The 16,118-nt window shown below is 49.0% G+C and overlaps 1 protein-coding gene across 3 annotated transcripts in view; it reads right to left on the bottom strand.

Moving 5' to 3' along the window:
• Mei1 (meiotic double-stranded break formation protein 1) overlaps positions 1-16,118 on the bottom strand; it is a 53,404-nt gene that overhangs the window by 7,476 nt on the left and 29,810 nt on the right. For 2 of the 3 annotated variants that reach the window (NM_001130555.1, XM_087557464.1), the window contains 8 exon segments: positions 820-983; positions 1,245-1,355; positions 4,527-4,631; positions 6,873-7,038; positions 10,654-10,929; positions 12,560-12,707; positions 13,029-13,197; positions 15,457-15,554. In NM_001130555.1, the coding sequence (NP_001124027.1) occupies positions 820-983; positions 1,245-1,355; positions 4,527-4,631; positions 6,873-7,038; positions 10,654-10,929; positions 12,560-12,707; positions 13,029-13,197; positions 15,457-15,554 (1,237 nt within the window). 3 annotated transcript variants of the gene reach the window in all.

Genomic DNA, 16,118 nt, shown 5'->3' with positions numbered 1-16,118 from the left:
CTGCCATAGTTTGTCACCAACATAAGTGCCAGAACCAATTTCCCTCCTACCTAACGGACTGTGTGGTCATTGCTGGCAGGGCTGACACTTTGTGAGTGCCGTGGAAGCTCGGGGACGGTTTCTGTCCCTGAGCAGCAGCTAGTCTTGGGGAAGGGACGTTTGAACATGAAATAACCAAGAATGGAGCTCGCAGAGGGCATTGGATGGCAAGGTTCTACAGAAGAAAGCGAGGCTTCCTGCCTGTATGTCCACCGCTGTCCTGTTCCCTGCACCCACCTCCAACAGTGACAAGGACAGCTAACTACATGTGGCACTTCCCATCTTGCCACTGGGCACTACGAGGTCACAGCTGGCTCCTGCCTTCTTGTCTAAACTGATCTATTTGTTCAGCCAGCTTATCCCTAAATACATGTCCCACGTCCTAAAATTGTCCATTTGTATGCCCTTGCTCCTGCTATACTCTCCACCCAGAACATCTTTGCCCACCACCTCAAGAAGTACAGCCTTACTTCAAGGATCTACTCAGAGAACGCATTCCCTAAGGTTAGGGCCTATACTATAGTCACTTTTATTTCTCTGTGCCAAGAATACAGTCTGACATACAGGTGATCCATTTGTGTCAAAACCTGACCTTTAAACCACGCTGTCAACAACCCCGACTCCCTTGCTTCTCTCTCACTATCTGGGTAAGAACACTGAGACCCAGAATAGGTAGACGTTTTGCCGAGGTCACACAGCTAATGTGCTACAGACCTGAGGACGGGAGGCTACTTCTTGCAGCTCCACCTCATGCCCCATAGACAGGCACTAGATACAAACCTGCAAATTGCCACTGTTCTGCTGGGCGGAGAAAGAGGCAGTGAGCAGCCAGGCAGAGCAGAGCAGTGCCGTCCTGGGAGAGGAGTCTGCCTCTGTCCAGGTGAGGGCCAGCATCTTCTCCAGAAGCTCAATCAAGGCTGTGTTGCTCAGCAGGACAGCAGCAGCTGCAGGCAGGAGAGGGGAGGGGTGGCCATGTAGCTTGGTATCTCCATGGGGCTGAGTACTGCAGGGCTTCGAGCATATAAATGCAAACAAGTGGGCCATCCAGGGGACCTAAGGAGCCTCAGACATTGAATGACAGAGAACTCTATCACCATCAACCACACACAAACTCCTAGATTTTTTTTTTTTTAAGAAGAAAACACCAAGGGCACCAAGAACCCCTGACACTGCCCTTTTCAGTGTCTCTGCCAGGGCCCCTGTACCTCTTTTCTGACTACTGGGTGTGGTCCGATGAAGACTCCAGTACAAGAAGTTGAAGGAGGGCTGCAGGATGTCCACATCTGCAGGGCTGCACTTCCCACACAGCTTGCTCACTGAAAGAAATAGAGCCCACAGGTAGCCTGTGGCACAGCACTCCGCACATTAAGTGCTCTTATACAATGCACAGATGCTGGCCCACAACTGGCTGACTTCAAGTGTCAGTCTCTGGGAGAGCATAAACATTATTCTACCACCAATGGAAGGAAAGACGGTATGATGGTTTGTATATGCTCAGCCCAAGGAGTGGCACTATTGGAAGGTGTGGCCATGCTGGAGTGGGCGTGGGCTTTAAGACCCTCCTCCTAGCTGCCTGGAAGCCAGTATTCTGCTAGCAGCCTTCAGATGAAGACTAGAACTCTCAGCTCCTCCTGCACCATGCCTATCTGGATGCTGCCATGTTCCCACCTTGATGATAATGAACTGAACCTCTGAACCTGTAAGCCAACCCCAGTTAAATGTTATCCCTTATAAGACTTGCCTTCGTCATGGTGTCTGTTCACAGTAGTAAAACCCTAAGACAGACAGTGACAAGAATGAAGTCGGAACAAAGTTGTATGCTCATAAGTTCAGTCTGCACAAGTTACCTAAGCAACCCACGACCTAAGGGCATTGGACATGTGGTTATATGTTCTCTTGTGAAGGGAAGCCTCTCGCCATGCATGTGTTAGCCTAGTACTGATCCTCATTCCCTAAGGCCATCCAGCCCCTTAAGTATCCTAGCAAAGGAGCACCTGCTGGACTCCCAAGGGAATTCTGGGATGCTGGACTGACAATGCCCTATCTTCAATACCCTCCGCTTCTCACCCCATCCTTCTTCCTCCCATCCACATTTCCTGTTTTTTTTTTTTTTTTTTTTTTTTAAGACAAGGCGTCACGTATCTTGGACTAGTCTCGGATTCACCACTTTGCTGACAATGGTATGAACTCCGTTGATCTGCCTGCTTCTGCCTGCCACGTGCTGGGATTCCAGGTGCCCACCACCGTGCCAGCTTTCTTTCTTTAAAAAACAAAGTCGGGCTGGAGAGATGGCTCAGTGGTTAAGAGCACTGACTACTCTTCCAGAGGACCTGAGTTCAATCCCCAGCAACCACATGGTGGCTCACAACCATCTGTAATGAGATCTGATGCCCTCTTCTGGCGTGTCTGAAAACAGCTACAAGTGTACTTATATAATAAATAAATCTTTAAAACAAAACAAAACAAAAACAAAAACAAGAAAGTCTTGCTATGTAGTCCTAGTTGACCTTGAATTTACAGTCTTCCTGCCTCACCTCTAGAATTCTACAGTTACAGGCAGACACCATTACATGCGGGCTGTTCTCTTTCTTGTGTAACTGCTTTCCGTCTAAGTTGACTCCTATTCAGCCACCAAAATTCAGATCTGGGCCTCTGGTGTTGTAGCCTTTCATGAGCTGCTTCTGCTGGGGCAGAACTCTTCCTCCTGTTCTTTCTCCTCATCCTCCTCCTTCTTCAGAGACAGGGTCTCTCTATGTAGTTGTGGCTGTCCTAGAACTCACTATGTAGATCAGACTGGTCTTGAACTCACAGAGATCCTCCTGCCTCTGCCTCCTAAGTGCTGGGATTCAAAGTATCCACCACCATGTCTGGTAAGGACTTTTCAATGATATCGTTACCTTTGAGTCATCCATATTCCTAATTCCTGTAAATGCACTGGCTGAGCTGGGATGAACTGCTCTGAACAGACACTTCCTTACATTCCCTCATGAAGGGGAATGGAACATTATAAACATTTACCAAAGATGCAGGGTAGAGCACTTGCATGGTCTCTGCTAAAGGTGGTAAGAAATACGATTAAGCATCGGAAGATGGAGCATCCATGAAGAAATTCCGGGGTAGCCATCTTTCCCACAGGCAATCAATCCATACAGACACTGAATAGTAAGAAACGTCAGCTTTGTGGCTGCTGCCACCAGTGACGGGGCACACAGCTGAGGCTGCCAGCAGGAGCCTGCCTCCTTAAGGGAGAAATTATGAAGTTTGAACTCTCCATGTTGGCCTCTGCCTCGGCAAGGGAAGTGGGTAAGAGGGAGGAAGAGGTAGAAAGATTTGGCTCAGGCCGAACATGATAACACGCACCTGTAATAACCAGTGTTCAAGGGGCTGAAGCAAAAACTATCCCGAGTTTGAAGCCATCATGGGTTATCTACCAAGATCTTGTCCTCTGTGTGTGTGTGCGTGTGTGTGTGTATTTGTGCACACATGCGCACGTATGCGAGACAGACAGAAAGACAAAGACTCTGAAGTTCTGGGGTCACAGTATGAGCCACCACACACGATCCTCAAGACTGATTTTATCATGCAGAGACACGGGGTCTGGGGCTATCTTCCTTGTGAGTCCTTGGAGAAAGCCTTGGCCCTGGGCAGGAAATCCTGCCCTGCAGCCAGAACACCTGAACCCACAGTCACTGAAGATGATGTCATTCTTTACAACTCATTTCAATTGTCCTTACAGTGTTCTTGTCAGCACCGCCTGTGAACCGGTGGCTACATTCACAAGCAGTGAAACGTCCCAGTCAAGGTGATGGGTAAGAGAGACGCTCAGTGGGTAAGAGCACACTTGCTGCTAACCTGAGTTCAGTCCCCAGGTCCCAGGGAAAGAATGTAACAAACTCCTGCATGCACACACACACCACACCACACACACACACACACACACACACACACACACACACCACACACACACACACCACACACACACACGTGCACACACACTAATAAAAAATGGTTTAGAAGAGGATTCCCAGAGAGCCGTGAACTGGCTGATCAGAGATCTGGGCAATGAAACAAGAAGACACCATGACCTGACACAGTCTGTATCCAGAAGGCCTTTGTGAGCCTAGCACTACAGATTGCCCAAACATATATTTAGAACTCAATCCTCCACGGAAGATGCTCCACTCTGAACTATGAGCTTAGCACAGGCCAGGTGGTTGTTCACACGGCTGTCCGCTAACACACACAGGCCACTCTGACCTCACTAGAGCTTGTACCTATAACAGGGTACCGCTGTTGGGTTGTTTTGGGGTTTTGTTGGTTGGTTTGTTTGGGGGATGGGTCTCTCAAGTAGCCCTTCACAATGAGTGGAGGGCACTGAAAGACACCCCCAGGAACAGGCCGGCTTGGTTCACTCTTCGGAAGGAATGGACACCACCACACTCCGCCCCGGGCCCGTGGGCACAGTGTGTCTCAAGCGGCCAGGGCACCTTGGTGAAGCAGCTTCATGGCCATGCTGTCCAGTTCCTGTTCCGACTCAGTCCTCAGCTGCAGCGAGGAGAGGAGGTTCAGCAGCAGCGGCAGGTTCCCAGAGGCTGTGAGGCACAGGAAGGGGCTGCTCAGGGAACAAAGCTGAACCCAGCACAGGCCAGACCCTCCTGCCACAGACACCCCTAAGTGAGAGCGTGTGACTCTGTCTTGAAAGGAAGCGTGATCTGGTAGCTTGCTGGGATTCAGCCCTGCTCCCTGACTTCCTCCTCTTCACGGGACACTGTAGTAGCTCAAACGCAGGATGGCATCCACCAGGATCCATCATTTCACTAAAGTACATTAAAGCACCCGAGACAAAGGTCCCCCAGCTAGTGAAAGGCAGGGTGCTATGCTCTGAATGTTTGTAAGCCCCCACGTTCCTCCTGTGCTCAAATCCTAACCTCCAATAGGAGTGTTAGGATGTAGGGCCACTGGTAGTCGACTGGGTCATAAGACACAGCCACCATGAATAGCATTAGTACCCATAAAAGAGACTCCGAAGGCCTGGTCATTTGTCCTTTCGACTACAGGAGGATTACAAGATGTCTGAGCAGAGTCGAGTCTCACCTGCTGGTGACACCAATCCTGCTGGTCTCTGGACTCTGGATCTCCCAAGAACTGTGAGTAATATCCTACTGAGTCACCTAGTTTACGGTGTTCTGTTAAAACCACCAACTTGAACAACGCCAGAAGTCGTCTCACATTGTGGCCTTTCCAACGTAACTGCTCACTCAATCTTTGTTTTGGTTCTTTGAGCCAGGGTCTCTCTGTGTAGCCCCGGCTGTCCTACAACTTCCTTGATAGAACAAGCTGGCCTCAGACTCAGAGATAGGCCTGCCTCCGAGGCGCTGGGTGGATTAACTGAGTGTGCCACTACCACCCGGCTACACTTTATCTTTAAAAACAATTATTAGCTGGTAGGTGGTGGTGCAGGACTTTCATCCCAGCACTTAGGAGGCAGAGACACTCAGGTGAGTTCAAGGTCAGCCTGGTCTACAAGCGCTCCAGGATAGCCACAGCTACACAGAAAAAACCTGTTCTGAAAAACAAGCAAAACACCAACAACAAAGATAGATAGATAGATAGATAGATAGATAGATAGACAGACAGACAGACAGACAGACAGACAGACAGACAGACAGACAGACAGGGAATAGGTCTATGTAACCTTGGCTGTCCTGAAATTCACTATGTAGACCAGGCTGACTTCAGACTCATGGAGACATGGCTGCCTCAGTTTCTCCAGTGCTGCCACATCTGGCCTACAATATTAAATTTTTATTTGTTGTTATTATTGCTACGATTATTGTTGTTACTATTAGTGTGTGTGTGTGTGTGTGTGTGTGTGTGTGTGTGTGTGTGTGTGATTCAGGATGTGATAGCATACGTGTGGAGATCACAGGACATCTTCATGGAGTCAGTTCTCTCCTTCCACCTTTACATGGACTCCAGGAATCACACTCTGCTTGGTAAACTGTTCAGCAAGTGCTTTACCTGCTGAGCTGTCTCACTGGCCTAAATCTTACTGTGAACAGTTCTATCATCCAGATACATCTCGTTCTTCCCTAGAAATGAAGCGCTTGGTTCCTTAAGACCACATTCTTCCTTCAGGACTGGACTTGGGAGCCAGGAACCTCTTGCCACTTGCCCTTGATGGCTCAGAAACGAATTTTTATAAAATCAGATTCTTCTTAGCTGGGCAGTGGTGAAGCACACCTTTAATCCCAGCAGTCTGGAGGCAGAGGCAGGCAGATCGGAGTTCGAGGCCAGCCTGGTCAGAGCCAGGTGTTGGTGGTGCACACCTTTAACCCCAACACTCAGAAGACAGAGGCAGGTGGATGTCTATGAATTTGTAGCCAGCCTGGTCCATATGAGACCTTCCCTCAATTAACAAAAACAGAATCAGATTCTCAACGAAAAAAAAAAAAATCCCAGCCTCTTTAAAAATAGCTAAAGACAAATCAACCTCGATTTTGAGTTTCTTCACGCTGAAAAGCTGGGGCCTTTTTTTTTTCTGGGACTGCCAGCATATCCTGGATCTCACTGAGGATTCAACACATCACAGATCCACCCTACTCCCACAGCCCTGCTGGCTCCCCAGCCTCCCCCAGATTTCCACTTTCTTCCTCCCTCTGGGAGCTACCATTTTTGTGACAAACAGCTCTGAGCACATGCTGTGCTGGGTAGGGCCTGGCCTCATTATTCTTCTGTTGCAAAACCAGTTCTCTTTCTTACAGCATATGTCACCAAAATAAGTACTCTACATGTCTACTCCACATGTCAAGACTTGTCCAAGGCAAACTGACCTCCTGAGGGGGAGGCTCCGTACTCCACCAAGAGGCGCTGCAGGATGAGCAGGAAGTGGCCTCGGATGAGACCGCCCACTTCAATGTCTTCATTCTCCCGAAGGAAGGCCCTCAGGACAATCAGAACCTTGTGGGCTGTGTCCACAGGACTGGAATAGACGAGGTCCTAAGGAGGGAAGGAAGCCAGAGCTGAGAGAGCACACAGCCAGGGACAGATAGACAATGTAGGAGACAGGGGTAGGGAAAGTACTTAGGACGATGGTTTCACAACAGCTGCGTGAATTCTTACTCACCACCTAATTCTGTAACAAAGGCTCTGGGGGATATACTAACCCCCCAAATCCTGGAGAACAGTCCCATCCTATTACGTCAAGAAGCAAACAGAAGTTCAGGGACATTACATGATTGGCCAGAGGTCACATAAAGCCAGTAAGCGGTACCCAGGATGTGAATGTAGGTCTTTGCCTCTTTCTTGTAACTTAAAGTTTTAGGGTCAAGAAGAGGTTGTTTTTAGGACCTAGAACCTAAGAATCAAGAGAAGGGAACGCAGAGAACAGAGATGTCATAGGTCAGGGAAAGAATAGGCCGGGACAGATTCAGGACAGGGGATGGGATGTGAGGACCAGGTCAGGCCCCTTCTCTGCCATGGCATCTGTCCCAAGCTGTGAAGGTCTCAGGTTCAGGAAACGGAAAAGGACATTTTCTTTTGTTTTGCTTTTGGAGTTATTTTAACGAGCGCGGATTGAAGGAAAAACAGGCAGATAGGGCACCAGTAGCTGTCTCTGATAGCTCCTGGCACCTACCAGCTCAAACAGGCAGATGCCTTTGGACAGCGAATGTGTCAGGCCAGTTAGAATAGAGTGCTACAAATCCAAGGTCAACAAAGGCTCCCTCTGCAGAGGGAGACAGGACAACAGGGCACTTTAGCCAAACAAGCACTGATGTGCTGACCACTGCGCAGGCACAGGGAAAGGAGCACAAGGCTTGGGCTTCGGACAACCAGTGACATTACGTCTTCCAGTTGGTGCTGCTCCAAGTTTTCACATGAGGAAACTAAAGCAGTTTGGTTAGTTGTCAAGAAAGTAGGAGAGAACCAGAAGTGGTAACATATGCTCAGGAGGAGGAGGTGAAGAACTTCATGTGTGTGAGGCCAGCCTGGGCTACATATTAAATTCCAGGCTAGCCTAGTCTATAGAATAAGACGGTGCCTTACAGAGAATAACAGTCATTGTAAATTCTACCACAGTGTGTGCTAGTGAAGGGGAGAGGTGGCTTTACCTCTGCCACCTCACAAAGACCCAAAAAAACATCTCTGGGCAGACAAAGATCACAAACTGGAGGGCTAACAGAATCTAGATAATCTAGAAAATCTAGAAAATGTCAAAGATAGATGAGACAGCATAAGCCTAAAATCTAGAACTCAGAAAATTGAGATGGTAGGTACAAAGTATAAGGACAGCCTAGGCTGCATACTCAGCTCTGCCCTGGGGCAGCTCAGGATCAATACTGAGATCCTCTCTCAAAGAACAATAATATATAATTGGGGTGTGTGTGTGTGTGTGTGTGTGTGTGTGTGTGTGTGTGTGTGTGAGAGAATTGTGTGAGTGTGTGTGAGAGTGTGTGAGTGTGAGTGTGTTGTGTGTGTGTATGCGTGAGCATGTGTGTGTGCGTGAATATGTGTGTGAGTGTATGTGTGTGTGAATGTGTGTGTGAGAGAGAGTGCATGTGTGTATGTGTGTGTGTGTGTGTGTGTGTGTGTGTGTGTGTGTGTGTGTGTGTGTATTAGTTCAACTCCTATAGAGAGTAAAGATCAAGTCAATTTCTCTGTTATCCTTCACTGGCCCATCCTGCCCCATGGCCACACAATGGTTCCTCAGAAACCTGTGAATGTGGAAGGTCCAAAAGGAAAGGGGCTACTTTGTCAGCCACAATAACCGCTGCCTGCTGGTACACGCCTCATCATTCGGGTGAGTAGGAAGGAGTTGGGCGGACCCACAGCCCACTGACTATTCAACTGCCCAAAGCTGTCGGACTCAGAACAGAGCATCCATGACATCCGTGCTTTTCAAAGCTAAACGGCTCACGCTCGTGAAAGGCCCCCCGCTGATAAGAGTGAAATTAACAGCTTTGTTTCCAGCTGCTAATTACCCATATCAAATCCAGAAATTGATCCCAGCACATATTTTTAGACTCGTTTCCCTCCTGGGGCTAACGGCTGGAAAGCAATGGTGGGAATTCTATGTGCGAACAGAAAACAAAGTTGTTCTTGCTGTTCTTTTCACCACGGATGTTTCCGGACTCTCATTTAGTCAAGCTCAGTAACTGGCCTCGAGTCCTGGCCATGATCCTATCACCTTGGGCAGTTCTATTAGCATCTTTGACGTGAGTTATGCTCTCCATTTTACCTGAAACTCAGACAGGCCTCCATTTCCCATCTCTAGACAGCATGCAGCCCTGAGGGCAGCTCCTCCCTACTGAGGTCTGGGCAAAGAAGAGTTAAGACTGCTGTGCCTGATGCAACCCCCTCCAACCAGAAGCAATGAGTGGGGCGGAGCACACTCAAGGCCAGGGCCTGAGCGAGTGGGGTGAGATGGGGTACCTCGTCACTTCCTTAGGACTCGGGATCTAAGGATCTAATCTTCGCAGTCACGTTCCCACTGGCTTGCTTCCTTGGAGTACTTATTTCCTTTGAAACCGGTGGTCCAGGGCAGCTTCCCACCTGCCCTAGTGGAAAGTGAGGTGGCAGGCTCCACCCGAACAAAGCCCAGACTGGAGGGAACTGAAGGAAGAGATGATAATGAGCCGCCTCTTTTAAAGATTAATTGTAGATTCATAGGTTTCCCGACTGACAAACTCACATGCACTCCAAGCACGCGCTCTACCACTGAGTCTCGCCTCCATTCCAGAGAGCTCCATGATAGGATTCCCACATGCTAACTACATGGTCGGCAGTAGAAGACTGAGCTTAGGGTGGTCGGAAATGAAGCGGAGACTCGAGCCTACAGGTAGATGGCCACCAGAGCTGGGTTAGATGAACTGACCCCAGGAGAAATGTGCTGAGTGAAGACAGCCTTGTATAGAACTTTGCAGACCTGGCCAGGGGCAGGGAAATCAATAAGAGACTGAGGAGAGGCATCAAGAGAAGGATGAAAATCAAGACCACATCCTTTAAACCAAGAGCGTGTCTGACGTGAAAGTGGACAGCCGTCAATATCAACAGGGCGCTCAAGGAGAGTAGCGATGGGTACTCGTGAGTGGTAATTAGGCACAGAGACATCTTTGCTATCATAGTGATGGTGTCTTAAGGAGCTTCAGGGCCTGAAGCCAAAGGGTGGATGAATTAGTGACACAGAGGCGAAAAGTTTGAAGTACGCAATCAGACCTAAGAGTTGGGCTGTGCAAAGGAGGGAAATTAAAGTATAACGAGCAGGAGGCAGGGTTCACGAGCCCATAGGTAATGATGGAAGACCTAGAGCAACTTGGGAGTGGTTAGCAGGGCTTACCTTACAAACAAAACAAAACAAAACAAAACAAAAAAACAAACACTCTCTCCTAAAACCCAGGCTGTGCCTAAACTCAGTATACGGCACAGGATGACCCTGAACTTTTCTCCTGCCTTCCATTTCCAAGTGCTAGGATGCCGGGTTGCATCACGTGCTCTTCTTATGCAAACTGGGATGAAACCAGGGGCTTCCTGCAGGCTAGGCCAGCACTCCAGCAGCTGAGCTCCATCTGCCAAGGCCTCGAGTCTGTGAAAGCAGGAATGGCAGAGTGCACCTACCAGCAGAATGAGCAGGACGCTGGGCATGCTCCTGAGCATCTGGAACAGGGCTGCGAAGTTGGCGGGAAAGACGGTTCGCCCCGGAGACGAGTCATCATCCAGGTTCTCATAGCCGCTCTCTTCCCAAGAGAACCAAAGCTCCAGGACGCGGTGCCCAAACCTACCCATCAGCCCTGGGCACACCAGGAAGAGCCTGAGCAGGAGCGGGTGGTGAGTGTAGACCAGGCGCAGGTCTGAGGTGCCCTCTAGGCATTTTCTGATTGCACTGACCACGGCCTGGAGGTAACAGAGAGCAACCCCAACAACATAACCAGTGACTGAGAAAAATGTCCTGGCGTCTTGGCATCCCAAGACACACTCTCTGCTCATCGGCGAGAAAACCCCACAGTGCTTCATTTTAAAATGTAACCCGGAGCGAATCCGCTCCCTGTGTGATATTTGGTGACATCTGGAGACAGTTCAGTTCTGATTACCACAACTGGGAGAAGTGCTATTGGCATCTGCTATGTTGAGTGCAAGCGATTTCCGTGGTGGGGGCGGGGAACGGTGCAAGATAAAAGTGGTGCTGGGGCTGAGGAAGACGCTCTGTCGCTCTGTCGTGACACCTGTCGAAACTTCTGTCTGTCCCTAACTTAGACTGCTTGGGAGCAGGTGCACTACAGAAGGCCTGGCTCAGAAGGGCGAAGGCAAATGTGCGTTGAATTGTTTACTAAACCCTAAATACCTACTCCTTTCCCATAGAAAATTAATCCAGCATTCTGATTCCTCAGTTAATCTCGACAGTGAAGACTAACAAAAGGATTGGTTTGATTGGGAATCACCCAGATTAGTAAGGCATACCAAGTGTGTCTGTGATAGCATTTCAAACGCAGAGGCTGAGGAAGGCCAGCCTGTGACTGTGTCACTGCTCTATAGTGTGGGGGCTAGATGGAATAAAAAGGGGGAGAGGGAAATTTGAAATCTGTGGTTTAGCCAGACATGATGGCACATGCCTCTAATCCCAGCAGAGGCAGGCAGACCTCTGAGATCAAGGCCAGCCTGATCTACATAGTGAGCTCCAGGATAGCCAGGGCTATACAGAGCGACCCTGTCTCAAGAAAGAGAAAAGAAGGAAGGAGAGAGAGAAGTGGGGGAGAAAATATATGTAGTTCTGCAGGAGGTCTTAGACTAGGGGAAAACAGCTATAGAGAACATCATTAGTTTTAGTAGAAAATTTAGTGGCTAAGGTTGTAGCCCAGTTGTAGGGTGTTTGGGTACCATGTTAAAGCATCAGGCTAAATCCTCAGCACTCAAAAGAAAAAAAGGTGAAATTAGATTACTGACTTAAGGACTGATTAATATACTATTTCTAGACTTCGTTTGAGACAGAGTTTCACCCAGATTGGCCCAGCGCTTACTATGTAGCTCAAACTGGCCCAAATCTTCCTGTCCTAGATTCTCAAACATTGTAACTTCAGACATAGGCCACCACACCCAACCTAGAGGCCATTATTTGGGAAAATATATATTAAAACATTTAAGGAAAAAGAGCATATCAAAAACTGAATTATTTTCAAAGGTTTCAGAGAGATAGGATTGGGAAAGGATAAAATAAAAATTTGTGGGTTGGGGATTTAGCTCAGTGGTAGAGCGCTTGCCTAGCAAGTGCAAGGCCCTGGGTTCGGTCCCCAGCTCCAAAAAAAAAAAAAAAAAAAAAAAAAAGAAAAGAAAAAAGAAAAAAGAAAAAAGAAAAAAAGAAAAAATTTGTATTTATTCATTTATTTGTTGTGAAGAGACCTTGCAACCCCGCCTTGCTACATGAGAAGCCTCTGGTACTCTTCCCATCATGCCTTTCTCCTGTCTCGGGCAGCGGCAGAAGCCCAGAATCATCCCCACGGAGCTCAAGACGTGCCCTCCTGGTTCATACCTCACCCAGTGCACAGTCCTTGTCTTGGCACACCGCCAACAGATAGATGGCAGCTTTGCAGACCACTGGTGGAGGGCACTCACCCTGGTCCTGCAGAGACAAAAGGAAGCTCTGCACAGCCACACAGAGCTCTGCATCAGGGACAAACCTGTCAAGCAAGGAGAGCCTGAGTGAGAAAGGGGAGCTGCAGGGGGAAAAGGAGGGGTGCAGCGGAACCCTCTGTTCTGCCTGGTCCCATCCTCCCTCAGTGTCCTTCCCCAGCCTGCCCACGCCTGACAACACCACGCACATACCTGTGCTGTATAGACAGACGTTCAAAGCACCGTGACACTTTACAATAGAAGTGCACTCAGACGCATGTGCACAGATGAGCATGTTTACACAATACAAGCAAATATACATTACACGGAACCGAGCGACCGAGAAAAGCCCCAGGACTCAGCACCAGCCGCCAGCTCTGGGTACCGACCTGTCATCATGGATGTGAGCAAGGTAGAAGAGGAGCAGGATGCAGTACTGTCTCTGGCGCGCGGCCACCTCCACATGCTGCCGATCTGACAGGAAGGCCAGACTTTCTGGGGTCCTGCTGCTTATGTGGGGCAGTCCATGTTGTAGGAACTCAGACACTGCAGGGAGTTCTGGGAGGGAGCAGGTAGGGGAAGGTAAACAGAGGAGGACACAGGAAAGCAGGCAATGACACCTGAGAAACACTGCGTACAGATGTTACACAGGGCACCAAGGGCAGCACAGAGGGAATGGGAGGTTCTTCTTCCCTTAGCAGCTTTTAGCCTGTCAGAAGAGCCTGAACTTAACATGTGGAAGAACACAGACAGCAGTCATTCATTCATTCATTCATTCATTCCTCTGATAGATGCTCACTTTAGATCAGACTGTGGAAACCACCTGAGCCGGATGAATGGTCAGTGTCATGTTCCAGCATGGAAAGAGTAACTCATGTACGTGTGGTGGAGAGGGTAAGCTTAAAGGGCAGAGAATTACAGAGGGTAAGCAGAAAGCAGGCAGGGAAGGGAGAGAGCAAAACCCAAGGAACGGAAAGCAAGGTGTGTGGGGGCCCAGAGCCGTAGGCGGACACATTTCTGTTTGGTGTGAACAGATGTGGAGCATCAGGGATTGTAAGGCCTTATGGGTAATTTGCAGCTGAGCTGCGGAAGACACCAAACGCTGCTTAAAGGACTTGAATATCAGCAGGGCGGATAAGTACTTTAGCAGGTGTGGTGGCTCACCCAGTTCCTGCCACATACTGGCCATGTAGCAGGATGGCACTCGGGAGGCTGAGGTAGAAGGCTAGACTGTTTGAGGACAGCCTGGGCTACGGCTTTTCAATGTTTTGGAAATTTTACCACACCAGCCTTACTTTCTACATTAACCAAAGACGCCTGCTACACAGACTGACGTCTGAGAACCACAGCTGAGGTGCAGTTAAGACGCTGAAGTTTCCCAGACAGATATGTCGGCCGTGGTTGGAGATGGGTTGGAAAATGAGAGACCGGAAGCAAGTACCCAGACTGACAGAATCTGTCCTGTTGAGGACAAGTCCTAAACACACAGAGGGAATCCCCCAAAACAATGTGGTAGCTTAGCCCAATCAGGAATTCTAATTTCAATTCAACTTCTTTTCCGCCAACATGCTCCGTAGAGAAAACTATAAGGAGACCAGCATCCTTGACCCTCGGACATCCCTCCCCTGTGAGACGTCCAAGAAAAACAGCCTGGAGTAGAGAAGTAAGTCTCTCTCTTCCTGGCACTTTCAGACCTGACAAGAACCTAGTGCCCAAGGGAACGGGTGAGAGGGGCTTCCTTTTATTCTGACAAATGAGGGAATGGTAAGAGGCCATGATGATGTGGTTGCCGAGAGCTTTGGGCCACCACAGCAGAGACACTGAGGCCTTCTCTTTGCAAGTTATACCTGACCAGCAGGGAATCGTGCAGCTGAGACTGGCCAGTGTAATAAGAGAATGGACCCAGGTCATATTGGAAGCGATGGCAATGCTTGCCTGGGCTCCTGTCTGTCTCAGCATGGTATCTGGGAAAGAGTGGATGAGAGACAGGGCAGTGGGGGATGGCAAAGAATCTTCACCATGGAAAAAGGAAAAAATACACTTCCCTTCCTACCAAGTCTAACCATGAAGAGGATAATATTTGAACAAGTACATAAAAGGCTGCCTTACGTTATACCAAGTGTGAAGTCTAAAATAGGGGAACTTACAGGAAATAACACCGCCGCCATTGCTGTATCTACCTATGCCCCTCAGGCAAGGGGAGAGTCCATGAGCAGGAAACGTCTGGCACCTACTGTTCTTCCCTCGGGCTCTCCTTTGGCCCCTACCTGCCACAGCCTCCTCTCTTCTGTCTTTCTCTATCCCTTTGTCCGTGTTTACTCCTTTCATAGTCCCACCCACCTCAGGCACTGCGTTTGTCCTACAATGCCTGCTTTCTCACTGGAGGAGAGGAAGGCTTTACCTCCCCAGCTCTTTCACCAGCACAGTCTGGCACACAATGGATGTACAAGAACCACTTCATACACGAATGAACAAAGAAATGGAAAAGGCTACTCTACTCCAGAGACCCTGAGTTCTGGGCTGGGTGTGGACCAGGAAAGCATCGGTGTGGGAATGGTGCAGTGGAGGCCATTGGGAGGGAGGACTTAGACTGGAAGAGCTTCCACGTCCTTCTCAACCTCAAGAGTCTAAGACCCCAGAGGCCTCGGATCCCATCCTTTCCTGGGCTGTTACTCTATCTCCTAGGAATCTTCCGAAGCCCATCTGTGTGGCGTAAGCCAAGAGGTCTCATTGCATTGACTCATCATGGGGCCAGCCATCGAGGCATCCAGACAGAAAGCTGTCGTGGGACTTGGGAGGGGTCAGACCACTTCTTACCTTCTTGGGAAAGTGATTCCGTCTTCTCTGGAGCAAAGAGGAGATTGAGGCACATGTAGTAGAGGAAGCTGGAGCACACCTGATTTAGGGACGAGTGACTTGGAGAAGTGAGAACAAAAGAGACAGGATTACAACTTAGGCTCTGACAGCACTAACCCCACCATGAGCTAAGACGCCACTGCCTATACCAGAACCCAGTGAAAGTCTAATCGTGGCCATGGAAGAGGAGACCCTCAGGAGCCTATGAAAAGTAAACAGTCCAGGGCGAGGGGGCTGGAGAGAGCACTCAGTGGTTCAGGGTATTTTCTACTCTTGCAAAGGACCCAGGTTTGGTTCCTAGCACCCATGATGGACAACACACAGCCAACTGTAACACCAGTTTCACAGGTTCCAACACCCCCTTTTGGCTTCCCTAGGCACTGCACACACACACACACACACACACACACACACACACACACACACAGAGAGAGAGAGAGAGAGAGAGAGAGAGAGAGAGAGAGAGAGAGAGAGAGAGAGAAAGAGAGAGAGAGAAGTAGGTATAAAAATAAAATTTAAATATCATTTAAGAGTAAATATGGAACCAGTTGCCTCACTTGCAATTGGGACTTGGCCCATCTGGGGATCACTAAAATTTTCTCAAAAAATAAAATAGGGAAGGT

Source organism: Rattus norvegicus, chromosome 7, assembly GCF_021556685.1.
Source record: "Rattus norvegicus strain SHRSP/BbbUtx chromosome 7, alternate assembly SHRSP_T2T, whole genome shotgun sequence".
In the NCBI taxonomy this organism is placed as follows: Eukaryota; Metazoa; Chordata; class Mammalia; order Rodentia; family Muridae; genus Rattus; species Rattus norvegicus.
The sequence above is the reverse complement of the archived record's forward strand: the minus strand, read 5'-3'. Positions and strand labels throughout refer to the sequence as shown.